This window comes from Bos mutus, chromosome 10 (genome assembly GCF_027580195.1).
Source record: "Bos mutus isolate GX-2022 chromosome 10, NWIPB_WYAK_1.1, whole genome shotgun sequence".
NCBI classification, from domain to species: Eukaryota; Metazoa; Chordata; class Mammalia; order Artiodactyla; family Bovidae; genus Bos; species Bos mutus.
This window is the reverse complement of record NC_091626.1, coordinates 12,388,424-12,416,182: the sequence shown is the minus strand read 5'-3', so window position 1 is coordinate 12,416,182 and position 27,759 is coordinate 12,388,424. Positions and strand designations below refer to the sequence as shown.

The following is a 27,759-nucleotide window of genomic DNA, read 5'->3' as shown; positions in this document are numbered from 1 at the left end:
GAGCCAAAAGAGTTCCTGGAGACCTCCTTTTCCAACCCACTCATACAGCAAATGAGTAAGGCAAGACCTGAAGAAGGGATTTGACTTAAGATCTCAGTGGTGGTCCTAAGCCTTTTCATGGCCATTATCTTCTCTTTAATTTCATCCCAGTCTTTGATGTGGGGTGAGCCATGGATTAGTACATCCATTTTATAAGTCTTTGGGTTGTTTGCCTTTTTAGCTCTCTACCTCATCTCAAAGATATCAAGTCACCCTCTTTTGCATGTGAAAAGATCAGGAAAGTTATAGAATCTCCTGTTTCTTCATATGAAAAACGAGTTATGGCAGAGATAACTAAATAATAAGGGAAATCAAATTGACTTGCGATATGGAGTTGAGAATGGGATTCAATGGAGCGGAACTCAGGGTGATGGAGCAGGGGGAACAGTTTCAGCAAAGCATGAGGCACATGAAGGCAGAGTCTGCTGGAAACAGGGGGTGAAGGGTGTCAGAGGGATCTGGGCAGTGGGATGGCTGGGCCTGAGTGTAGAGGGCTTTAAATACCACGTCTGTAGAGGACTTTAAATACCAGATCACATGCATCTGAACTTGAGTCTTGAGTCACGGGAGACCATGGAAGAGCTTTACACAAGGCAGTGACCTCATCAGATTGGTCATTTGGAAACATCACTCTGGAAGTTAGGCACAAGTCGGGTAGAGGAAGATACTATAAGTCGGGCACTGGTTTGGGGCACTTGTCAAAACAATCTATAGCCACCCATAGCTGCTTGTTCTGCTGGTGCCGTTAGGTTCTTTGGCAGATAACAGAAAACTCTCAGGCCCTGATGGCTTACCCCAGGCCAGCTTCTCCTCCCCACCCTCCATTCAGCCACTCTCAGAGCCTGAAAGTTTGTCTTCATGAGACATGAAAAGAACATGGCAAGAGAAACTGCCATAACCCACTCTCACATGGCAGGAAAAATGCAAGCAAAGAGGAGACAGCAAGCAAATGCTGTCTGTTTCTGGCTTGTAACTGTGGTTCAGCTCTGATGATGCAGTAGAAGCAGCTTTGGCCCTCTGGAGACCTGTTCTAGACTCAGCACTGCCTCAGTTCATCGTGTCACCTTGAAAAATCACTTTCCTTTTCTAGACCTCCCATTCTTCACCTGCAAAGGGAGAGGATGGGACTAGCTGTTTGCTAAGGTGGCTGTCGTTCTAATACTTTGTAATTGCATCCTCTTCTTCACTACCTATGAATCATCTATGGGACTCAACTCTGAGGCCTGCAAAGAGTCTCTACTCAACCTTGGTCCTTCATAATCATAACTGCTACAATCCACTGTCCATTTACCATGTACTTGCCACTGTGCTAAGCCCTGTGTAATTGCATTTCATCACTACAACTACCCTACTAGGTAGGTGATATTATTATTTTCATTTTACAGATTTGGGAAACTGATGCACAGATTTAGTAACTTGCCCAGGGTCACCCTTAAGAATTCAGGTCTGTTAGCCTCCACAGCCATGCCCTCAATGCCTGTACCTTAATGCCCAGCGCCAAGCTCAGATCCATGCCTGGATCCCTTGTTGCTGTTAAATCACTTCAGTCAGGTCTGACCCTTTGTAACCCTATGGACCGTAGCCCACCAGGCTCTTCTGTCCATAGGATTCTCCAGGCAAGAATACTGGAGTGGGTTGTCATGCCCTCCTCCAGAGGATCTTCTCAACCCAGGGATCAAACTTGCATCTCTTACATGTCTTGCATTGGCAGGCAGGTTCTTTATCACTAGCACCACCTGGGAATCCCCCTGATGCCCATAGTAGCACCTTCTAAGTTCTCTGTGGTCTGTATCAAACCGCGAGGGAAAAATTTGTCTGGGACTCTTCTCAGCTTTGTGAGTGTCCAGACCCCACCCCCACCCAGAGAGCTCTGCTGAGGAGCTTGCCTTCTGTTTGCTCATTTTAATAAGATCGTTCCCTCTCTTGATCTTGAGTGATGACAGGTAGCCAACTAGAACTAACTACAATGTTAACTTTGCCTTGAAAGCCTCCACCTGCTCCCCAACTGGAGACAGCTTGAGCCATGAGCTCATTAAGCAACAGAAGCCTATCTCCCCACCGCCTGGATACCAGCAAGAAAACCCATAATAGACCTGCTTTTACATTGAGTTGAAAGAGCATCACTCACCCAGTCCTGAACAACTTGCTTTCAGCCCCCTCCCCGTCTCTTCAATTAGCTGCCAATTAGGCATCAAGGGTTCCCTAGCCTCCTGCCAGCCCCTGACCTGAAACAGGAGAGGACCTCAGAGCTCTCAGCCCAGGTTCAAAGGCATTTTGATTGTGTGCCTGAGTTTACCCCCACTCTCTTCACTTGGGCCTGGCTTCCTTTCAAAGTGAAATGCTTTAAAGGGAAAAGAAAAGAAAACCACACAAACTGGGGAGGCCCACTGGGACCCCTCTGGTTCAAACATCCAGTTCAGAGGGCCTCCCGATCACCCTCCCACACAGCTCCCAGCACATCCTGGGATTCAGCTCACCTACGCCTCCCACTCCAACCCCTTTGGCTCCCAGTCACTGGGGGAGGGGGATGGAAGGGAAAGATGGGTAGAGCAGAGGAAAGGGAGTGGGGAGGGAGGCGGTAAAGATGGCAATGGAGACAGATAGAAATGGGGGGACATCAGAGGAAGCACCTGCTAAGTCCCCCTGTCCTCTCTGGGGAGGCTGAGCTACAGATGAGGGTCAGCTTTGTGGTCCTTCAGCTGCCAGGGAATCTGATGCTTGGTAACGAAGAACAGCATCCTGTACTGGATTCTGGGGTAGAGTCGCAATCATTCCAGCCTGGGGAAGCGTCCCCTCTCCTTCAGTTTCTAAGCCCTTCTCCTCCCTTATACCAGCCAGGCAGGGCTGTTAGGTACAGGTGTTCAGGCTGTGCACTGCATAAAGCTGACATAGAGGGACTTTTATGGAGGGGGGAGTGCATGGATGAATGTGGGGAATCCAGCCCTCCCAGCAGCCCTGGACGAGCCTCTCGTATGCATAGTCAGAGGTACACACTGCCTGGAGGCTGCTCCAACCCTGATTCTTCCAAGCCACGCCCAAGATCCCTTCCCTAGTGAGCTGTGCTGTGCTGTGCTTAGTCACTCAGTCGTGTCCGACTCTGCAACCCCATGGACTGTAGCCTGCCAGGCTCCTCTGTCCATGGGATTCTCCAAGCAAGAATACTGGAGTGGGTTGCCATGCCCTCCTCAGGGGATCTTCCCAACCTCAGGATTGAACCCAGGTCTCTGGCATTGCAGGTGGATTCTTTACCAGTTGAGCTACAGGGAAGCCCCTCCTAGTGAGCTGCTGCTGTGGCTGCTAAGTCGCTTCAGTCGTGTCTGACTCTGTGCGACCCCATAGACGGCAGCCCACGAGGCTCCCCTGTCCCTGAGATTCTCCAGGCAAGAACACTGGAGTGGGTTGCCATTGCCTTCTCCAATGCAGGAAAGTGAAAAGTGAAAGGGAAGTTGCTCAGTCGTGTCCGACTCTTAGCGACCCCATGGACTGCGGCCCACCAGGCTCCTCCATCCATGGGATTTTCCAGGCAAGAGTACTGGAGTGGGGTTCCATTGCCTTCTACGCCTAGTGAGCTATCTGAGGCCAAATTTCTGTCCCCACCGTCCAACTCTAAAGGTAGAGATGCTCCAAAGAGACCCTCCTACCAATTGTCTCCCTACAGCCCATGATGACATTCCTGCCTCCAGGCCTTTGCTCATGCTGCTGTCTCCAGCCTCCTCCACCACTCTCCCTTATGCCTAAGTCCATTCTTCTTTGAGGCCTAGGGAGTCCCATCTCCTCCCTGAAGCCTTCCCCACCCTGGGGGCCACACCTTCTGTGTGTACCTGAAGTTCACAGAGTGCCACCACTTCTCCCTGGCCATTAGCTCCTTGACCTATAGAGAGACTTCTCTTTTGTCTTTTTTATGTGTCATTGTGACTACCGCCCCCTCCCATCCCAACCCCCGGTCATGAGGACTGAGGGCAGGAGCCATGTCATCTTTTTATCCCCAGGTCCTGAACCATTTCTTACATCGATTTGTTGGTTTGCTCACTGAATCAACATACAGTAATATGGGGCTTCCAACACACAGCAGACAGCGTGCCGGTCACTGCATGTACAGTGGGGAACAAAGTGGACTTGGGGCCTAACAGAGATGCCCTCACTTCCCCAGGCCACGCATGGCAACACAGCAAAGACTACGGTGACAAACAGCTGCAGCTCTGCCACAGGCACGATCCATGGAGCCAGTGGGACGTGGGGCAGAGAGAATACCCACCCTGCCGTCCTCCACCAGGGCAAAGAGCAAGGGGTTAATGGAGAAATGCCCTGGCTGTCTCGCCCCTCGGTTGGGATAACTCCACTCCATGTGCTTGGTTATCTCCCAGAAGTCCAGGTGGATTAACACCTGCTGTGCTGCGTCTTCCTTCTTTTCCCCTCGCCACAGAGTCACCTTAGGGTCTGCATCCACGGAAGCACACGCTAAATCTGTCCCTGAAGGTGGAGTTGAGGACAAGCCAGGTGACGATGATAATGACCTATTATCAATCCAACTCAGCTCCCTGTGAGTTTACCCTTGCATGATACCTGGATCATGACTTTGTTTATTCATTCATTCATCTCCACACTTTCCGGGAGGGTTTGTCACATAGTACTGAGCACCTTCTACTTGCAAGTCGTTAAGTGAGGTACTTTTACACCGTACACTGACCCCAACTCTCTCTGGCCTGTAAGACCTATTGTACAGGTGAGGTAAGGAAGCTAAGTCTCAAAGGACAATTCAGCTTGCCCAGGGTCACACAGGTGGTAAGAAGCAGAACTGGGATTTGCACCCAGGTCTGTGTGATTCCAAAGCTCTGAGGCCTGATGGGTAAGCACCCACTTCAAACAAGGCAAACAGCAGCAGGCACAATGACTTTAGAGTGAATGGGGAGAAGGAGGGTTCCTAAAAGCTTCCCTAAGGGAGAGGCATTTAATCTGAGTCTTAATGGATGGGAGGGTTTTGAGAGATGGAGAAGTTTCCTGGGCAGGGTCTGCAGGGCTTTAAAGAGTGAGTCCCACGTGAAGGACAAGGAGAGGTTCTCCAGAGTGAGCTGAGCTGCCCTCCACCGGATAGAATGAGGGGTACTGAGGCCCAGGCCACTTTTGCTAAGTTCAGCTCATTAGATTCCCTCTAAAATCCCAGGCCCCTGTGGGCTCAGAGGATGTCCCAGAAGCTTCAAGTGTAAATATTCCACTTAATGAAGCCACCTGCCACTGCCCACTGCAGGCCACACCCATGGTCATCAGAAATTCAAGGGTCATTAACTGCATTCTGTTTGCTTGTGAGCTGCTGTTTCTCACCAGTCGACTGACTGGGAAATCAGCTCCCAGAGAGGCCCTGGCCTTCCCTGCAGCCCCGAGTCTCCTCCTCATGGCTCTCGGCTGCACGGGGGTACCCACCACCTTGTAACAGGACTCTCGCCTCTCCGACTTCTGGCAAATGCAGCACTCACATTTAGGGATGGGTGAGACAGTCTTCAGGAGTCATTGCTTGATGCCCAGAGACATAAATAACAATAAGGGGACTATATTTAGTCCCCTGGAGGTGGGCACATAATCTATGAGATCTCAGCCTGTGTGCACTGTTAGCACATTTTCTGAGTCACCCAGATGCTCAAGCATGGAGCTGCCCCAACTGGTGCTTCTCCCCATTCATGCCCATCTGTCTCCTGCCTGGTGGGATGATGAGGGGAGCCTCTCAGAGGCACCAGGCAGAAGGGGGCTCGTGTTCACCCCGTCCACCCACGTCCTCCTAAACCAGAAGGTCCTGGCTGACCCAGGGTGTTGATGGGCTGCATAGAGGGACCATGTCCCTCCTGGCTCAGGGTTGGAAGTCCTGTCCCAGGGAGTCCTGCTTGCCTGCTTCCACAGGGTCCTAGTGAACCCTCCAAGAGCTTCCCATTGCTCTTGAGAGAAAACCCCAGCTCCCATCACAGGCATATCTGGCCCGTCTGCCTCATGGAGTCCCTCCCTCACTTCTCTCAGAACTTACCAGCCAGGCCACCCCCTTCAAGGTCTGCCAACCTTTCCCCACCTCAGGACATTTGCCCAGCTTTTACTTCTACCCCAAAGGCTCTTACTGTCACCACGACTGCCTTCTTCTCATCCTTCAGCTCTCATCATACACATCACCTCCCCTGAGGGGCCTTCCTTGACCTCTCAATTGAACCCCTATATTCATTTACCATCAAGCTGCTATTTGCACCTCCATACCCTTGTTGCAGCTTGTGATCTTTGTTAATGGAGTCACTTGTTGAGCTAGTGTTTATTGAGCATCTGCTGTATGCCAGATGCTATCCTAGGTGCTGGGGACACAGTAGTGAAGGAAATAACTCCTCGGGGAGCTGACATTCTAGTGGAGTCCCTGACAAAAAACAAAAAGGTGAAAATAAGTGTATGGTACAGTGATTATATAACATCAGATAGAATAAGTTCATGAAAGGAAAAATAAAGCCAGGGGGATGGAAAAGAGAACTTGGAAAGGATGGTCTATGAAGGCCCTCAGGAGGTGCTGTTTGAATAAAGGCCAAAATAGAGGCCTTTACTACTTTTTTTTTTTTTTTATTGGCTATAGAAGGCAGTGGCACCCCACTCCAGTACTCTCGCCTGGAAAATCCCATGGATGGAGAAGTCTGGTGGGCTACAGTCCATGGGGTTGCTAAGAGTCGGACACGACTGAGCGACTTCCCTTTCCCTTTTCACTTTCATGCATTGGAGAAGGCAATGGCAACCCACTCCAGTGTTCTTGCCTGGAGAATCCCAGGGACGGAGGAGCCTGGTGGGCCGCCGTCTATGGGGTCACACAGAGTCGGACACAACTGACGCGACTTAGCAGCAGCAGCAGCATATTCACTATGTTACACAATGTATTCTTTTTTAATTTTTATTTATTTACTTACTTTTGGCTGTGCTAGGTCTTCGTTGCTGACATGGCTTTCTCTTGTTGTGGCAAGCAGGGGCTACTCTAGCTGTGGTGCAGGGGCCTCTCTTTGCAGCGGCTCCTCTTGCTGTGGCTCACAGGCTGTAGCACGCAGGGTCGTAGTTGCATGGTGCACAGGCTTAGTTGCTCTGCAACATGTGGAATGTTTCCAGGCCAGGAGTGGAACCCGCGTCCCCTGCACTGGCAGGTGGATTCCTAACCACTGGGCCACCAGGCAAGTCCCTTTACTGTTTCTTGTCTGTCTCCTCTCCTGGACTATAAGCTCATTGAAAGGACCCTGGATGTTTTATTCCCCGCTTGATCCACAGTGCCTGGCACTCAGTAGGCACTCAATAAAGCCTTATGAAGTGAGTGAACAAATGGACAGCTGACCAGACCTCCTACCACTGCAGCAGAAGCATCTTTCCTTCACTTCATCAGCAGATCCCAGGAGCAGCTGGTCCCCGTCCTTTGATAATAACTCTCAATAGACAGGAAGGCCATTTGTCACTCAGCCCTCAGGTCTCCTCTCTCCAGGGAAACTGGAGGTCCTCACCCAGCTGTGATGAATAGAGCGTCCTCTGACTGGCAGGCCCAGCTGGGAGCTGCTCTCAGAGTCCCTCCCTATGCAGGGACAAATGGACCATGACACGTGTGACACAAATAGCAAGGTGGAATTGAGTGGGAAACCTCAAATACCAAGGAGACATGGCTTCCTGCTGATAGGTGGATCCTGTGTTGAGTGACCTCACTGGGGATGGGGCACCATGGAGAATGGTGGATGGGATCAGGGCCTAAAGATGTGGAATCTCAGCTCTCTTAAGTAGGCCGGGGCCTTGGGCAAGCGGCTTTGTTTCTCTGGCCCTGCCCATCTGAGTAATGGGAGTACCAATGTTTGCTTTGATGACCTGGAAAGCATAGAGATGCTTTGGAAAGTCAAGGGTGTACAGATAAGCAGAGTTATTCCAAATAACAAGTAATTTGTGCAAAGCCTTTAAAGAATAGTTGCATAAAGCAAGGCAAACCTGCATGTGTTGTCTTTATTGTCAAAATTCTATTTATGCCTATAATTCAGTGGGTGCCTGTGAGCAGAAATTCAGAGCACACACATGTGCCCCAAGATTCAATGCTTTGTTTCCTCTGGGTTTGCTATTCTCTCCATCACCGAGTCTTTGTCTCTGATAGTTTCTCCAGGTGATTCAGAGATCTCAGCATGTCTGAAATGCCGGGAAGTTTAGGGCTCCTCTAGTGCTGCCCCTTCATTTTATGATGAGGAAATTGAAGGCCAAAGAAGATAGGTGATTTGCCTAAGGCCACACAGAAAGTCTGCCGTCCATAACCCCAAGATAGGACCAGAGGCCAGGAAAGGAAGGAGGGTGGAGGCTCTCCTTAGGCATGATATCACTTCGTGTTTCCTCAACTAACAATGGAGATTATGGTGTGGTTGTCATTGGTTGTTCAGTTGCTGACTTTTTGCAACCCCATGAACTTCAGCAGGCCAAGCTTCCTTGTCATTCACTATCTCCTGGAGTTTGCTCAAACTCATGTCTATTGAGTTAGTGATTCCATTTAACCATCTCATCCTCTGTCATCCCTTTCTCTTGCTCTTAATCTTTCCTGGCATCAGGGTCTTTTCCAATCAAAATGTGGTCTGCTGGAGAAGGGAATGCCAAACCACATCTGTATTCTTGCCTCAAGAATCCAATGAACAGTATGAAAAGGCAAAAAGATAGGGGGTTGTTGGGAGGATTAAATGAGATACTACTTATAAAGAACTCAGAGGTTCATCGATAACAGGGCTTACTCTGTGTTAGCTGCTACTGTCCTGACCATACCAGCAAGCACCAACACCACCACACAGCCATTCTGATCAGTGGGTGCCCTGCCCTACCAGTTATTGAGTATTCTTAATGGTTACATTCATCATTCCCAAGCCCCTAGCCTTTTAAGCAGCACAGTAGTTCATAGGACTTCCCAGAAAAGACAGAGAGGACAGAAACCTTGCCCAGCCTGGTCTCCAGTAAAACCACCTATAAACCTGTCTTGGTTTGCTCACAGCCCTCCTCTGAGCTGTGTTCTAGCCTCGTGCCATTCAGGGTGCTTTTCTGTGGACCCAAAGTCCACGACTTGTCACTGGCCAGTGATAAGTAAAAACATCGATTGTAAATGTTTAGAAACTTGCAGCCGTTTCGACAGCATTGTGAGAGCCAAGCCTACGGTTGGTGGACTCCTCTGCTGAGCAGGACATAGCTATGTGAATGTGTCAGAGGTTCATGGAGAGACCCACATGGTGTGACCCGTGGAGTCATGCCCAGGTAGGACCATGAGTCTCAGATGGGTTGGAAAACAAAACTGTTCCTTTCCCAAGGATAGTTTGAGAAGCCATGATCTAGCCTTCCTTCAGTGAAGCAGACTCCTCAGCCTGTTCACCAGACCTTCTGCAGTCGGGCTGCGTGTACCCACCTCCCCCACTGAGGGCCGCTCTCCACTCTGAATTCTCCCTCCCTGCCTTCACAGCCCACCACTCAGACTGTCTTCCGCTTACTTTCCCACCTATTGAAATCTTATCCCTCTTTCTAGATCCGAAGCCAAATCCTCTCTCTTCGCTAAGGCCCTCCAAGGTCCCCCATCACCCCCTCAATCTCCCTGTGCCCTTTCACCTGCAGCAAGCACTGCTCCCAGTCTGTCTCACTCGGTCCACAGCTGCTGCCCATGTGCCTGAGCTGGGTCACTCTGTGGCCCCTGAGGCCCAGCTGGGCCTCCCATCCTTTTGAAGCCCCACTGAGTCTAGACCTTACATCTAAACAGTTTTCAACAAATGTCAGCCCAGCTGATCCAGAGCACCAAGTGTACCAGTTGGCTCCAGGTGCTACCTTTGCCAAAAGGAAAAATGGCTCGGATGTGAACCCATTACGTGGGAACAGTCATGGTGTAAGCCCTGCAGGACCACCACTATGTCTGCGGGGGAGAGCAGCCTTCCGTCAGGCCTCGGGGTGTGACATCAGCTCTCAGGATGAGTGGCTGGGCAGAGGGTTCCAGGTCCATCCTGCCCCTGGCCCACAGCTGACTCTCCACATGACTCTCCAGGCTGCCCTGGCCCAACTCATCACCTCAACTTGCTCAACTGGCTCCTTGTGCCTGTGACCCCAGGAACAGCTCTACACAACCCCGCCACCCTCCTTTTTCTGCCCACCTGATGAGAAATACCCGCCTCCATCATGAACAGAGAACAAGCGAGCCTGGCTTTAGTTCAGAAACGCTCTTTGGCCTCACTAGGGAAGCCAGCCTCCACTTTCACTGCTTCTTTCCCTGCTTTCCGCATATTCCCTGTGGGGACAGTGCCCGAAAGTTCCATCAGAACAGAGGCCCCACGTGCCACTTTGACTGCCTGTCCTCAGTGTCCGTGGCAGAGCTGGCCGGAAGTGGCTGCTCACTGGGTGAGGTGAAGGAGGAGGCACTACTTTAAACTGCAGCAAGAAATTCCTCAGCTAGACCAGAGGAAGAACTTTCTGACTGTGAGAGGAATTAAACAGACATTTAAAGGCAGAAAAGATCTTAGAAGATGGGTTCCCACCCCGCCTCCATTCAGCTGCTTAACCCTTTGTCCTGTGTGAGAACCCAGAGGAAAACTCAGCAGCTCTGGAGCTGTGGAGGTGGGCGGTCCAGAGCCCCTGTCATGGCCCCAGCCCCAGGTATAGGACCCTGTGGACTCTGTGGATTGCAGCTTCACACCCACTCATCTAGGCTAATCCTATCTCTCTGCCATGGGAGACACCGAGGCCTGGGTGGGTGGTACCTTCCAAGGCGCATGACAGCCTGAGAGGGGCTCTCCCACCAGACAGACCTCACTGTGTGAAGCAAGTCAGAGTGAAAGGCACGCTGGGAAATGGCGGATGAGGCTGTGGGATGAGTTCACACCTCATGGGAGACAGGCTTGTACCCCATGACCTTCCAATGTCCTTTCCCGCTCAGCCTGTAAGTTCACCTTCCTCAGACCCCACATCTGGGGGTCCCACTCCCACCCCACAGAGCTTCACCAAATTCCCTTTGATCCCCAACCTCTCCCCCAGCTCCTCAGCCCGGGGTTTGCTCTGGAGCTTTGAAAGGGGGGTGAAGGCAGGCCCCGCTGGGGAGGGTGCCAGCCTGGGCAGCAGGACCCCTGGCTGGTCTGTGTGTCTTTGCCGCCTTTGAAAGGCCCTTCCAAAAAGGTAATTCCTTTGTACGCAGACATGATTTATGAGACTTTGTGAGCAAATTGCAGAGATAAATGGTCTTTGGGGCTGGGAAGCTTCAAAGGCAGTGATGCAGGCAGATCAGAGGGAGCCAGGCAGCTGGGAGCTGGGGCTTCATTAAAAGCCTCTGGTACGGGGAAGGAGGCAGGAGGCTCTGAGCAGAGCCGAGGAACCTCAGGCCGGCCCCTGGCCCATTTGGGGCAGCCCCAGCTTACCGCCCTGTACCTCACTGACTCCACTGCTGAAGTGCAGGAGGCGCGAGTGCTGGGACCACCGAGGTGCATTTATCCAGAGGTGGGTGCTGCCCGGGGCAGAGGCTTTGAGGACAGAGGAGAGTGGCGCATGAATTCTAGAGTGGGTTCTGGGAGAGAAGGGGGAGATAGGGCAAGGAGTCTCAGCTCCAGGGACCTCACCAGCCTGGGGTCTCACCCCCCAGCCCATCACTGATGACCTGGACATCCCCCTTCCACTCTGGTCTCAATATCCTCTGTGTATAAGGACAGCGCAGGTGTAAATGAGTTCTGCTGTGCCTCCCTTGTGTCCAATGCTCTCTTGTTCAAGGCCCTGTTTTCAAATGTCCCCATCTGAGAAACAGGCCAGAGACCACACTGGCCGCGAGGTGATGGGCGAGTCGCCAGCCACACTTGACCTTGATTCCTTCCTCTAGAGGATGTGGATAATCATAGCTATGCTGAAGAGTCATGGTTTAAACTGAACAAGTACCCACTGTGAAGTGCCTCACACCTAGTTTTGCTCCACATTACCTGACCACACGATATCGCAGTAGTCTTTGTCTGAAACAGTCCCTGTGAAGTTGATAAACTTGATTTCCACACCTTCCCATCTCCTCTCCCCAAAAGCAGGTTAACACACATGCACATACGTCCTTCCTAATCTGGAGCCTGGGTCTACTCATTGCTGCTTGAATGTTCACAGATAACTGGGGTATGAATGGCTGGCAGTGCCCCATGATGTCACCCACACCCTCCCCACACAGCCTTATACAAACATGGGATGATGTGCAGTTTAACAGGGGATTGCCTCAGACGCTGAGGAATGGAGTCCTACCAGGGCAAGGCCAGGCAGCCTCGGCAGTATCTTGAAGCAGGAGTTCAGGGCTGATTTCCAGAAGCACCTATCCACAGAAAGATGCAGGGTGCTGTCTCCCCACACCTGCCTGATATTCTGAGGGTGTGATTTCTGGTTAAAATGGAGTTGGTTGCCTGGAGCTGTGGTGGAAGCTGTGGCGATGAAGATGGGGAAGGTAATGAGCCAAAGCCACTGACTTTGCTCAGGGCGTTTTGATGTACCTACTGGCTTCGTTCCCTCCTCCTGCCCTGTTACCCAAGACCCAGCCAGCACCCAAGCCCTCTGACCTGACAACGGGCAGTCTTTCTAGTTGTAGCTGCCCCAGCAATGGCCTTCCCAGCACCCCTCCATCATCCCCAGTCCTGACGGGCCAGTGTTTCTGTTTGCTTGTCTAGTTCTCAGATCAGCTATTAGAACATAGTGAGTGTTCAAATGTTGTTTGACAAGCAAATAAATGAGCCTAACTCATCGCCCTGAAGCTGGTTTGGGGGGATGGAAAGAGTTTTAGATCAACCTGGCCAGGTAGTTTCAAATCTAGTTCTCCATTGTGACCACAGGTAAATCACTTGGCCCCTCTGATCAGTTTCCTGACTTGGAAATTGTAGAGGGTGCACTAGATGCCCGCTGAAACCGGGGGCTAAGAAAACCAGTCTTGGACTCTGAACTCTGCCTTTTGGAGTTTGGGGTACCTTTCCCAAGGAGACATTTGTCAATATCTGGAGACATTCTTGGTTGTGGAAGGCGGTGGAGGGGGGGGGCGGGTTGCTACCAGCATCCAGTGGGTGAAGGCCAAGGATGCTATTAAACATCCTATAATGCACAGGACACTCCCATGACAAAGAATTTTCTGGCCCCAAATGTCAATCATGCTGAGATTGAGAAACTCTGATTTACTTATTTCATGTCTTTGAGCCTCAATTTTCTTAGTTGAAAATGGGATAATAATCCACCTCACATCAGTTCAGTCACTCAGTCATGTCCGACTCTTTGCAACCCCATGAACTGCAGCACACCAGGCCTCCCTGTCCATCACCAACTGCCAGAGTCCACCCAAACCCATGTCCATTGAGTCAGTGATGCCATCCAACCATCTCATCCTCTGTCATCCCCTTCTCCTCCTGCCCTCAATCTTTCCCAGCATCAGGGTCTTTTCAAATGAGTCAGCTCTTCACATCAGGTGGCCAAAGTACTGGAGTTTCAGCTTCAGCATCAGTCCTTGCAGTGAACACCCAGGACTGATCTCCTTTAGGATGGACTGGTTGGATCTCCTTGCAGTCCAAGGGACTCTCAAGAGTCTTCTCCAACACCATAGTTCAAAAGCATGGTTTGTCTCAAATCCTCTTTGAAACAAGGCAAGGTATGAACTAATGGCACAGGTTTAGTAAAAGGATTAGGTGAAACAACCCCTATGAGAATACAGACGGTCCAACAGGAGGCTCACGGGGTTAGGGTTTTGCTGTGTGTGTTTAGTCCTTCCCCGCGGTGGCCTTTGGGAACCCGTGGAAATGCAGAAGCAGCCTGCATTCCATGCAGCCATGGTGGATTCTGCCTTCCCTTAACAGGAGATGTAGACAGCATGGTTAAATAACACAGAGTAACAGATGTAATAAACAGATCACTAAGAGCTAATGGTACATCATTATAATCCTGTGCTGTAGGCATCTGCTAGGCTTAGAGACTGTGTCAGGAGATTTGGGTTTTAATCTACAGCACCTTAGTCTATTAATATTTAATTCCAGCCATTTAAGTGGTGGAGAGATAGGGAGCAGAGCCATGGCTTGGCTCGGAGCCTGGGTAACCACCTCAATTTTCCTTTCCACACAAGGGCAAACATACCGTCTTACCCTGTCCCCTCTGGCCTGTTCTCAAATGGGGACAGTGAGCAACAGAGCATAGAATCACCCTAGAAGGGGAAGAGACCCCAGCATATACCTACTGGTGTTTTTTTTTTTCTTTTCCACTCTGGTTTCTCACAGGATATTGAATATAGTTCCCTGTGCTATATAATAGGACCTTGATGTTTATCTGTTCTATAGGCAATAGTTTGATTTGCTAACCCCAAACCCCAATCCAACCCTCCCCCACCCCATACTGATGTTTCTTATGCTGCAGCTAAAGTTCCAATATTTTGGCTACCTGATGCAAAAAGCTAACTCACTGGAAAAGACTTTGATGCTGGGGAAGCTTGAGGGCAGGAGGAGAAGGGGGCGACAGAGTATGAGATGGTTGGATGACATCATTGACTCAGTGGACATCAATTTGAGCAAACCTCAGGAGTTGGTGATAGACAGGGAACCTGGCGTGCTGCAGTCCATGGGATCACAAAGAGTTGGACACGACTGAGTGACTGAACAACAACAACAACAAATACAGAGGGCGTAGTTCTTCATTATGCAGTGATCTGATCACTTGTGACAGCCTAATCCCTCCCTCCCCCATCTCCAGGTGCCCTCTTGGGGAGGGTGACCCACTCTGAACAAGAACCACTGGTCCAAATCTGTCATTTTACGCATAGGAACCCAGAGGCCCAGAGAGGAGCAGGGTCTGCCCAAGATTGTCCAGCGCTGGCTCCAACCCACACTTAAACGCTCCCTCAAAACTGCATCTTGGGTCTGGAAAAACAGACGGGCTTGGCCTTTAAGAATTTGTCGGGGCTTTTATTGGGGCTAGTCAGTATACAAATGGCCTTGCTCACTGGGAAGTGACTTTATTTAGCAGCTGAAATGGTTTCCAATGGCTGCTGCTCTGTTTCTGTCTTCGTGCCTGCCGCTTTGTAAACTCAGGAGTAATCCCATGAGCTGGCAGCTCGCCCATTTCTTCTCAGGGTGGGTGGAGGCATGGGGACTAAGAGGAGCAGACTCGGGCCATGGGCCATTCCTGGGATATGCTCTGACTTTCACTGCTAAGGAGGAGGGTGCATGGGGACTTTGGTCCAGACTCTGGTACAGGCCAGGGCAGCTCAGAGCCATTGGGTTCCAAGTTCCTTTCTACCTCTTGACCTTTGCATCAGCAGCCAGTCCTCCTCCTTGCTAAGTCTCAGGATTGCCATCTCTGGAATGGGAGGAACCATCCATCTCTCCCATCCCCCACCCCTCAGACTCAGCATCCTCCTGCGCATCTCCCTGAAAGGACCCGTGAGAACGCAGATCACCCTAAAGACAGTAGTCCTCACCTGCTGAGCTTTTTAAAATGCCCTGTCCTTGGGCCCTGCCACTCCAGAATAATTATATCAGAATGTCCAGGGCTGAAACCTAGGCCGGAGATGTTTTCAAAACCTCCAGGGTAATGCTGGCAAGCAGCCAGGCAGAGGAGCACTGTCTGAGGACATGAGTGACTGGGAGGAGGCTCTAGGGTCACTGGAGCAGGGCTGGCCAAGCACCCTTGTTGGCACAACCAGATGGCCTGTGCCCAGCTCTGGGGCAGATGATGGCTGAGACTGTGTGTGCATGTGGGGGACAGGGGAGCTGCAAACAAGAACTCACCCCAGCTCCCCCGGCTGTAACCCACAGGGACCCCAAGGCTATTAGAGACACCTAAATCTGCTTATATAGAAGTGATAAAAAAGTGATGGTCAACCAAGTTATTGTTCCTAATAGAGAAAGACAATAAAGGCATAGTTCAGTTCAGTTCAGTCGCTCAGTCATGTCCGACTCTTTGTGACCCCATGAATCGCAGCATGCCAGGCCTCCCTGTCCATCACTAACTCCTGGAGTTCACTCAGACTCACGTCCATCGAGTCAGTGATGCCATCCAGCCATCTCATCCTCTGTCGTCCCCTTCTCCTCCTGCCCCCAATCCCTCCCAGCATCAGAGTCTTTTCCAATGAGTCAACTCTTCGCGTGAGGTGGCCAAAGTACTGGAGTTTCAGCTTCAGCATCATTCCCTCCAAAGAAATTCCAGGGCTGATCTCCTTCAGAATGGACTGGTTGGATCTCCTTGCAGTCCAAGGGACTCTCAAGAGTCTTCTCCAACACCACAGTTCAAAAGCATCAATTCTTCGGCACTCAGCCTTCTTCACAGTCCAACTCTCAAGTCCATACATGACCACAGGAAAAACCATAGCCTTGACTAGATGGACCTTTGTTGGCAAAGCAACGTCTCTGCTTTTGAATATGCTATCTAGGTTGGTCATAACTTTCCTTCCAAGGAGTAAGCGTCTTTTAATTTCATGGCTGCAGTCACCATCTGCAGTGATTTTGGAGCCCCCAAAAATAAAGTCTGACACTGTTTCCACTGTTTCCCTATCTATTTCCCATGAAATGATGGGACCGGATGCCATAATCTTTGTTTTCTGAATGTTGAGCTTTAAGCCAACTTTTTCACTCTCCACTTTCACTTTCATCAAGAGGCTTTTGAGTTCCTCTTCACTTTCTGCCATAAGGGTGGTGTCATCTGCATATCTGAGGTTATTGATAGTTCTCCCGGCAATCTTGATTCCAGCTTGTGCTTCTTCCAGTCCAGCGTTTCTCATGATGTACTCTGCATATAAGTTAATAAAGTTAATAAAGGCATAAAAACATAGCAAACTGTGCCTTTAATAAGTGATCTTTCAGTTCAGTTCAGTTCAGTCTCAGTTGTAGGGACTTATTATCTAAGAAGGTCCTTGAGACACCCATGTTCATAGCGTCATTATTGACAATAGCCAAACAGTGAAAAGAACCCACATGTCCCTCAAGAGATGCATGGATAAACAAAACGTGGCAGATAGTAGAATAGTAGAGTACTATTCAGTCATAAAAAGGAATGAAATACAGGTGCAGGCTACACTGTGGAACAACCTTGAAAACGGTATGCTCAATGATAGACACCAGACACAAAGGACTAATTTTGTATGATTCCATTTATGTGAAATATCTAGTTGAAGCAAATTCATAGAGGCAGAAGGTAGATTAGAAGTTGCCAGATGGGAGGAGGGGATGTGGAGTTATTGCTTCATGGTTCCAGAGTTCCAGTTGAGGGTGATGGCAAAGTTTTGGAAATAGCGGTGATAGCTGCTTAACACCATGAGTGTCATTAATGCCACTGAATTGACTGTACATTTAAAAATGATTCAAATGGCTAAATGTATGTTATACATGTTATATGACAATAGAAAAAGTTCAGAAGAAATAAATCATCTGAAGAGGATAAAATTACAGGAAATAGGGCCAGTCATGAGAAACCTGGGCCTTATGACCACCACTCCCACCTGAACCAGTTCCTGGATAAGACCCTTGTGGAAAATAAGCCTCTGTTCTCACATCTTCCTGTGAGTCATCCATGGTGGTCATCTAAGCCCAGGCTGGCCACCGACATCCCACGTCCCCTCTTCCATCAACACCAGGCCATGCCCAGCAGGACAGCAGGGGTTAGAGCTCAGACACCTAGTCAATCCCCAGCTTTGTGACCTTGAACAAGATTGTTCACCTTCCTGGCCTCTGTTTCCTAATCTGCAAAATGGGGCTATGAATAGCACCAGCTATAAAGGGATTGTGAGAATATTTTGAATGTTATTTTACTGATTTGCAGGCTCCTGTTCTTCTTCTATGTTTATTTATTCATTTGACTGTGTTGGGTCTTAGGGTCGGCATGCGGGATCTTCACTGCAGTGCAGACTCTCTAGTTGTGGCACATGGGTTCCAGAGCGTGTGGGCTCAGTAGTTGGGGCTTAGCTGCTCCTCAGCAATGTAGGATCTTAGTTCTCCAATCAGGGATCAAACCTGCGTCCCCAGCTTTGCAAGAAAGTCTTAACCACTGGACCATCAGGGAAGTCTCCTGTTTTGAGAACTGAGAAATTTTACTTTATGCGTTTATCTTATGGCCTGGCATGTATTCACTGCTCCTTCAAGTGTTGTTAGAAATTTGAAAGTATGTCTGTGCTGAAGGTCAGAGGTTGAGAGAGAGATGTAGCCCCTCCCCTTGTGGGGGCGGGGGAGCACCCAGACCTGGGCCCCACAGCACAGAGGGCTCAGCTGGGGAGGCGCAGGCTAAGAAGGGCAAGAGTTGGCCAGACTAAAGGAACAGAACAAGCCAGGCCACAGACTTTGGGCCCCCTCAGCCCTCACTCACTGTCCAGAGAAGATACACCCACTTGAAAAATTCACCCAAAGCCAAATATAATTAGGAAGGAGCATCTGTGACCGAAACAGAAAAACAGTCGGTGAGGGGGTGACATTCCAAGGCCAAATTGGAAAGAGTTTGCGATTGTCTGTGAAAGAATGTGAAGTCCTGTTGTAATTTTAATGATGATAGTTTTTATTCACCTTCAACAGGGTAGATAATTGACTTACTGCCTCATTTCTCTGTCATTGTAGGGAATGAGGTGTTTTTAAGTAGATTTTCTAAGATAACTGAAGCTTATCCCTGTGAACCTTAACTTTTTTTTTTCCACTTAATCACTCTGGAGGGAATGTCTATGGAATGGATTACACACTTCCCTGCCTCCTTAATCAGAATATTCTAAATTGAATGGAACTACTTCCTGTCAATTTGGACGTGAGGGGTTATTCGCTCTTATGTAGTGACTCCGAGTTACTTTGCTTTGTCAGTCTACAGATATTTTCTGTTTATTTCATGGGCTTCTACTGTCAATAGAGCTCTTGCTTCTTTTTTTTTTATTCTTTGGAGCCACATTAAACATACATACACACATATAAATACAGCATATATGCATGCACACACACACTCACACACCCCAATCTGTGATCTGAGAACCCAGATCAGGCTTAATGGAATTGCGTTTCCATGTTCTTCTCTAATGCCCTGAACTGCCCTTATCATGACACTTTCAATAAATGCTGCTCCTGAGACTGTGTCCCCACTCGATTGTAACTCCAAGAGGGTGGGACACTTTCTGACCCTAGTAGGTGTTTGGTGAATATTGGTTGAATGAACAAGTAAAAGAATGAAAGCACTCAAGTGCTAGTTCATGGTCTTCATGACGATACCCAGATCCCTCATCAGAGGCACAGTTTTACTTCTTACTGGGTTTTGGTTGTGACACAGTGAGTGGAGGTCTCCTCTGATAAGTGACATGTCTGATAAGTCTGCCCTGGGATGCACCAAGGACTCGCTGGCTCTGGACTCCAGCAGTCCAATACAGAGCCAAGGTCTGAGGGCAGTGACCTGGCCTACCCTTGACTATAACCTCGGGCAATCACATAATTTCCCTGACCCTTTATTTCCTCATCTGTAAGATGGAGAAATAATAAAATCTAATTCACACCGTTTTAAGTGTCACAAGTGAGCATTTAAAATGTGGTGGTTATTATTACTACAATGGAATCACATCATGTGTATGTTAAACTCATGCAAATTTAGCTATATGTGCTTGGCAACAAAAAGAGATAGAGAAATGATACACTAGGTAATTCTGCTAGTCTTTCCATTCACTGAGTAGATGTTCCAGAGAGAAGGTGACGCGGGAGACACACGACTGCTGCGTGCTCCCCAACTCTCTGTCCTGTGCGCCTCTTACAGTGTGAGTGCAGCTCGTAATGATAACTGTACTCGGTTTTTTATTGAGATATAACTGACATATACCTTTATATTAGTTTCAGGTCACAGCAGAATGATTCGACGTTTGAATATATTGTGAAATAATCACCACTGTAGGCGTAGTTAACATCGCATGTAGTTATAAATTTTTTTCTTTTGATAGGAACTTTCAAGATCTTCTCTTTTAGCAACTCTCAAATATACAATGCAGAATTATTAACTATAGTCACCATGCTGTATGCTACATCCCATGAACTTACTTATCTTATAACTGGAAGTTGGTACCTTTTGACTACCTTGCCCCTTTCACCTGCTACTTACCTTTGACAACCACCAAACTGTTCTCTGTATCTATGAGCTCTATTTTTGTTCATTGCTTTTTAGACTCCACAGATAAGTGAGAGTGTATGGTATTTGTCTTTCTCTGTCTGACTTATTTCACTTAGCATAATGCCCTCAATGTCTACACACATTGTCACAAATAGCAAGATTTCCTTCTTTTTTGTGGCTGAATAATATTGTTCCGTATGTGTGTGGGTGTACACATATGTGTGTGTGTATGTGTGTGTGTGTGTGTGTGTATACACATTTTCTTTATTCATTCATCCATTGATGAACATCTAGGTTGGTTCTGTATCTTGGCTTGTGTGAAGAACGCTGCAATGATCATGGGGGTGCAGACATCTTTTCAAGTTAGTGTTTTCATTTCTTTCAGATACATACCCAGGAGTAGAATTGCTGGATTGTATGGTAGTTCTATTTTTAAGTTTTTGGGCAACCTCCATACCATTTTCTATAGTGGCTGTACCAGCTTACATTCCACCAACAATGCGCAAAAGTTTCTTTTTCTCCTCATCTTTGCAAACACTTGCTATTTCTTATCTTTTGGATAGTAGCTAACCTACCAGGTGTGAAGTAATATCTTAGGGTAGTTTTGATTTGCATTTCCCTGATAATTACGAGCACCTATTCAAGTACCTGTTGGTCATCTGCATGTTTTCTTTGTAAAAATGTTTATTCAGATCCTCTCTCCATTTTTTTAATCAGATTGCTTGGGGTTGAGTTTTATTTATTTTGCCACTTAGTTGTAAAAGTTCTTTATATATTTCAGATGTTAACCCCTTATCAGATATGTAATTTGCAAATGTTTTCTCCCATTGGTAGTTTGCCTTTTCACTGTGTTGGTTTCCTTTGCTGCATAGAAGCTTTATAGTTTAATGTAGTTCCACTTGTTGATTTTGCTCCAGTTGCCTTTGCTTTTAGTGTCAACTCCAAAAAATCATTGCTGAGACCAATACCAAGGAGATTATTACCTATGCTGTCTTTAGGAGTTCTCTGGTTCTGGTCCTACATTCAAGTCTCTAATCCATTTTGAGTTGATTTGTACATATGGTGTAAGATAGAGGTCCAGTTTCATTCTTTTGGGTGTGGCTGTCCAGTTTTTTCAACACCATGTATTGAGGAGACTGCCCTTTCCCCACTGTATATTCTTGGCCCCTTTGTTGTGAGTTAACTGACTATGTCTGCATGGGTTTCTTCTGGGCTCTTTTTCTGTCTTTACACCGGTGTCATACTATCTGTGTTACTATAGCTTTGCTTGAAATTAGAAAGTGTTATGCTTTCTTCTTTCTCAAGACTGCTTTGGCTATTGGACTTGGTTTTTGCCTCACTCACTGTAGTACCAAGTGGAAAATGCAGAGTGAGGCCTACTCAGAATTTGGCAGCTCAGCTTGTATGTGCATTGGGGGCACAATGAAAAAAGGATGAGGCAAGATAGGGTGACTGGGATTCCAGGCCGAGGTGGTTCCATCTACTAAAGTGATGGACAGTTTCCATGACTTTGACCACTTGACTTTGGTTAGCAAGTGGGAGGTAATGCAGGAGGATTGGTGGGGCTGCTAAAGTGATTCTCCATCACCCTTGTGGTTCCCAAAGAGCCCGTGTACTCATTGGCTTCACTGGAACCTTGTGCTTTTGTCCGTATCCAACACTTGGGTACCACTGTCTGTTTGCTCATCCTGAGCCTGCCCCTGGGACACCTTCCCCAATCCCATTTGCCTGCCCCCTTTTCTTTCTGAGTGTCTAAACCCTAGAATCACTGGAGCACAAGGTCCATTAATCATCTCCTTATCTTTAGGCAGTAGGGACTCTAGCCATTCCAGTTTGCCCAGCACTGAGAGATTTCTCAGAATGAGGGATTTTCCATGGTAACACAGGACATTTTGGTCACTCTGATAGACAAGTGAGACATCTTTTATGGTTCACTTCAGGTGCCGTCTCTTCTAGGAAGTTGCCTGATTCCTTAGCTGGGAGCAGTGTTTTTCTCCACTGAACATCTCCTAGTACATTATTTATGCCTGTCCTTGCCTTAACTCCACATGCACCCCTACTCCAGGATTTGAGAGAATGAGGTTAGAGTTGAGGACATCTTGTTGTGTGTCTTGTATGCGTCAGGTGAGGGTCAGGCTAGGAAGTGGTAGCAGGCTTGGCAGCCTACCTGAAGACTGCCATTCAGCCCCTCTCCACAGCCACAGAGTATGAATTTCTGCAAAGCTGGCTCAGCTATCACTCTGTGAAACGTTTAATTACACATAAAGATCTTCAAGGCTGTCTGTCACCTCCCAGGGAAACATTTCTTGTTCCTGCCCCTTCTGAAGTTAGCTGCTTAGAAAATAATGAGATTGAACTGAAGATGAAGGAAATAGGGGTCAGCATTACTGGTAGGGAGACACAGTGTGCAAGGGAGATGGGAAGGGTGATGGGGAGTGGAGCCCAGGGAGGGGCAGGGAGTGTGGAGACCTGTTCACAGAAAGTGAGATGCAAGCCGTGAGACAAAGTAATGTTTCAGGAAGAGATGGAAAGAGAGAGATGGGAGCTGGGCTGGGGCAGCACCAAGAAGGGGAGTAGAGTCACAGAGAAGAGGGGAGGCAGACTGGAAGAGAAAAGGCCTGGCTGAGAGGAGGAGAGAGCCAACCAAGTAGAGTTTGGCAAAGGTTAAATAACTTATGGTTTCAGAGTTCCAGTACAGAAGAAGGGTTTGGGAGACTGGATTGACCAGTCTTGGCTGGATTGGAATGACCCTGACTAAGAGATGCATTGAGAAAAGAAGCTTCTGAGCTTGTTTGATTCTTTAGGGGATGGGGGTAGAGGTTGATGACCAGCTGATGGAGGTTATTGGTGAACGCTCCCACCAGAACCCCCTTGCTGCCTCTTGTCCAGGGAAGATTGATGCAGAGATGGGAAGGCTGGTCCCAGCCCCTATCCAGGAGAGTCCACGGGGATCCTTCTGCCCTGACCTGCTCCTCTCTTACAGGCTGTGATAGCGACCACTGGGGCCCCCATTGCAGCAACCGGTGCCAGTGCCAGAATGGGGCCCTGTGCAACCCCATCACAGGCGCCTGCGTGTGTGCTGCTGGCTTCCGAGGCTGGCGCTGCGAGGAGCTCTGCGCGCCAGGCACCCATGGCAAGGGCTGCCAGCTGCTGTGCCAGTGCCGCCACGGTGCCAGCTGCGACCCCCAACGGGCGAGTGCCTCTGTGCACCCGGCTACACCGGTGTCTAGTGAGTAAAGTCCAGGCGGGACACATGCAGAGGGGTGGCTGGGAGGGTAAGACGGGGAAACACGTGAAGGATCAAGAAAGCTCTGGCTGTAAAATCTGCACTTGGCCCCAAGTCCTGCAGAGGCTGAACTCCCAGGCCTCACCCACACAGGTCTCAGATCCCTGCTGTCCAGGGCCCAGGGTGCCTGGAACTGGCTTGGAGGACTCGTGGATGGATGCTCTCATGGTGGGAACAGCTGGCTAAACCTTCTTCTAGGAGACCCTTCCTGATCTGGGCTCCAGATTTTGGCTTGGAATTCTCTTCTGATCATAATCCAAGTGCCATTACTGAACCTTCTAGGCCATTTGAGACAGAGGGGTGAGGGCCCTGGGCAGATATCATGCTTAGATTTGGGGAGATTACTGTGCCTGGTCCTCTTCCCCTGCCTTTTCCCCTCATCCAGTTTTCAGGAGAGGGAGTCTGCATGGACAGGATAGTTGTGACCCCTCAGAGGCAAGATTGACATTCTCCTCACCACCCTATCAAAGGCTCAGTGGCCACCTCAACAGCCTTAGATCCTGTGGGAGCACCCAAGCAATCTGGCCACAGATACGTCTCTGATTGAGGGTGCCTCCTGCCCCCATGTCTGACCAGCTCCAGGGCCAAGGCATTGAGCTAAGGCCCAAGACCAAGACCACAGGCAGATCCTCCCTGCATCTCAGCAGTGCCCAGTCCTTCTAGAGAAGCTTGTGGGGGTGCTGAGAGCCTTCCAGAGCCTGGAAGGGAGTGGAAGCCTGCCCACATTCTCTCTTTCAGAATCTAGGCAGATTCTCATGGCTATATCCATGGCCTTTGCTTGCGCTGTTCCTTCTGCCTGGCTTGGCCTTCCTCCCCTTCTCCCAGTGAAACTAACTTTACCTTCAAGACTCAAGTAAAATGCCTCCCTCTTAAGGAAGATTTCCTCTGCTTTCCCACCCCAGAAGAGCCCTCTTCTTTATACCGAAAGCCCTTAAGTCATCCCCCATACTGACCCAAGCACACAGCCTCCAAGGACACTGTCTGAGTCCCTCTTTCCCCTCCTGGCCTTGTGCCTTGTATAGTTCATCCTGACCAGGAACTCGCTAACTTCTAGAGAGCCCAGGAGTCTTGGGACTGGCTTTGCATGCTGCTGCCTCTCACACCTCTGCTTCTCTATGCAGCTGCGAGGAGCTTTGCCCACCTGGGAGCCATGGGGCTCACTGTGAGCTGCGCTGCCCCTGCCAGAACGGGGGTACCTGCCACCACATCACTGGCGAGTGTGCCTGCCCTCCAGGCTGGACGGTAGGTGGACCTGCAGAATCGGGGTGGGGCTCTGTAAGAGGTCTGAGCATCCCTCATTCACATGCACCCTGGAGAGCTAAATTCCTCTCCCATCCTGAATAGCCTCCATCCTCTTTATGGTCATGGGGATCATTAGACACTGCCGGGGGCCATGGACATAGCTTTGACTGCCGGGGCTCGTATCTAAATGCTGTGTGATCTGAAGCAAGTTCCCTAACCTTTCTAAACCTGTGGTCCCTTGTGTGCGAAGGAGTTGAATTCTTCTGATAAGTTGTCTCTGTCTTTTAGCATACTCATTTGAGCTGCCATGGCTCTGAGATGTGGTGAAAAGGCCCTGGTGTAAGGATGGAGGTGGTGCAGGGGAAGGGAGAGAGCAGGCATGGCACCCCTGCCTTTATAGAACTTCAGATTCCCAGCCTCCAACCCCTATACTCACAGATGCACACAGATATTCTGATTCTGTGGGCCCCAGGATCTGTATCTTAACGTGGGCTCCAGGTGATTCTGAGGTAGCCTCCACCAGTCCAGGTCTCTTGTCTGGGGAAAGAGGGATGGATTTATCAAATCACAGGCCTGAATCCAGGCTTCACATAGTGTTGGCCCTGAAAAAAAAAGCCCTCGATCATTCTAGTCTCTGCTTCCCTAAATCAGGGATAAAATCAGGGGCTTCCCTGGTGGACCAGTGGTTAAAACTCCACACTTCCACTTCAGGGAGGGAGGGTCTGATCCCTGGTCGGGAAACTAAGATCCCATACGCCATGTGGCGGGGCCAAAACGAAAACCAACTGGCATAAAAACGGTCAGCCCCGCGCTTCAGAGCGGCATGTTGGCAGAAGGCTCAGATGAGGGCAGTGCAGGCCCCAGGTGCCCTGCAAACACTGAAATGCTCTCCTGTCATTCATTGTCTATGTCCCTGGATGCCACAGGCAAGCACAGCCTCCCTTATGCCAGCCTGTTCCCCCTGTCAGTGTCCCCACCCTCTGCAATCCCAAGCCCCTCAGAAGCAGCGAGTCACCAGGCTGACCTTCCCGTTTCAGGGAAGCTCAGGGACACAGTCGGCTGCCTCCCTTGGGGCCGGGGCTTTGTGCAGCCAGGAAGGGATAGGGCTGTGGAGCAGGAGCAGGATATTTCGGGAGGCTGTGAACGCAAGGTCGAGGCGGGGGAGCAGCAGGAGGAATGGCCACAGGGCCTGTGACGCAGGCAGATTGGCCGGAGTTCTTTAGAGCAGGGGAAAACCTGGGGGATCATATGGTCCAGCCTTGTCCCAACCTGGCTGCGCACCAGAGTTGCAGTGGATGGGGGTGGGGTGGGGTTAATAGAGATTCCCAGACTCCACTGTAGACCGTCCTGGGCCTGGGATCTCTCTCTCTCTCTTTTTTTAATAAGCTCCCCTGATGATTCTGAAGCAGCCGACCCTGTCTTCAGGTCTGCATGTAGAAAAAATCAATCCAGACTATAGGATTTTCTTCTGTGTTTCACAGAACCCGAGGGTTTCTTGGAGGTGAAGGTGGGCGCAAGTAGCCTAACAACTGGGGCTCTGGGACCCACACACCCCCACGTCTCCATTTTAATCTACTAAGAGGTCCTAGGTAAGATTTCACATAAAAACAGGACCTCCCAGCTTTAAGAGGCTTGAATACCACCGGTCTGACAATACCTTCCTTTCTCAGATGAGGCAGCTGAGGCCCAGAGTGGCTAAGTGACCTGGCCAAGGCCACACAGCTGGAGAAGAGGGAGGTGGAGCCGCAATGCAGGTGTCTTGACTCCTGAATCCAAACTCTTGGTGCCCATCTGTCTCTGTCTCTTCTGAGGAGAACGAAGTGGCTCCGGACTCTCCCACACCTGCCCATTTCTCCCACCCTGGACCACTCTCTGTAAAGGCCCTCTCATCTCCAGCCAACTTCTAGAATCCCATCACTCACAGGCTGGGTCCCCAGAGACCCAGCAGCAGGCAGTGAGGTCAGATCAGGATGCGATAGGGGGAGAACAGGCCACAGGCAGACCTGTACCTGTAAAGTCCTCTCTAGAGAGACTGGAGACTGATGGAGGCTGCTGATTGAAGAGGGCGGCGGGGAGGAAACCAACACAGATAATTTTTTTCCCCTCCCAACACAGTGAGAGGTTTGTTCCTTCAGACAGGAAACTCTGTCAATAGCAGCCTTTGGATTTAGGAACTTGGTGTTTTTAATTTTATTGTAGACAATTGCATTTCTATTTTTGACAGAGCATTTAACTTGCAGATTTGTATGAATCATTAACACCCCTCGTGCACACAGTCACAGTGTAAAGAAGCTGCTCCTGGGGCCTGAGGCCTCTCCTAGGGGAGGGGAGAGGGCTGGGGCCAAGGGGACGGTGCAGGGCAGAGCGGTCCTCCCTTTATTATCCTCCATTGCCTCATTTGCCTGCCAGCCCCACATGGCTTTAGCCACACTCAGAGATCTAAAGAGTACGATTGCTCACACACAGAGCAGGTCCCCAAAGAACCAAGGCTTCATGCAGACCTGGAGAGGAGCTGCCTGGAACCCTGGCCCCCGGGACCCCTTCCTCGGGACCCCTAGCCAGTAGGGGTATGCCCACAGGTGTATGGGCAACCCGGTGTATGCCCACAGGACACGACTCTTGCCCAGTTGTGGTAAGCCCATTCCCAGAGGGCCTCTGCAAAGAGCCTAGGGGGCTATTTCCTCATGATTTCTGGGCTTTGAGACCTTTCAGAGGAGGAGTCCCAGGTGTGAGGAGTTCACTGTGAGTGAGAAGCGCAGATGGATCGGAGGTAGGAGATATGATCACCTGCCTTAGGCATTCCCAGTCTGATGGTGAAGGCTGGATACATGCATGTGCATGCACACACATATACACTCAGGAAACAACAGGCCCCAAGAGCTGGGAAAGAGAACCAGTCCTCATGGAGGAGCAAACAGAGGTATTTGTAAAATCCTAGAAGCTCAGGTTTGGGAAGTTTTATTCATGGAGCCCCAAGCCTGACCTGTATAGCCTGGATCATTTCCACAGCACCCAAGCCAACCACTGTTCACTTTCCCCTGAGGGCATCCATGCCACCCGGGACAGCAGTGATCATTAGATGCTGGAGAGGCTGCGTTGTGTTATTGGCTTAACCTCAAGTCCTTCAC

General features: G+C 49.6%; 1 protein-coding gene across 1 annotated transcript in view; it reads left to right on the top strand.

Annotated features, from left to right (window-relative positions):
• The window catches only part of MEGF11 (multiple EGF like domains 11), a 391,669-nt gene that overhangs the window by 279,525 nt on the left and 84,385 nt on the right, over window positions 1-27,759 (top strand). Inside the window, 3 exon segments of the mRNA XM_070377308.1 lie at window positions 23,087-23,290; window positions 23,293-23,332; window positions 24,511-24,631. Of these exon segments, the coding sequence (XP_070233409.1) occupies window positions 23,087-23,290; window positions 23,293-23,332; window positions 24,511-24,631 (365 nt within the window).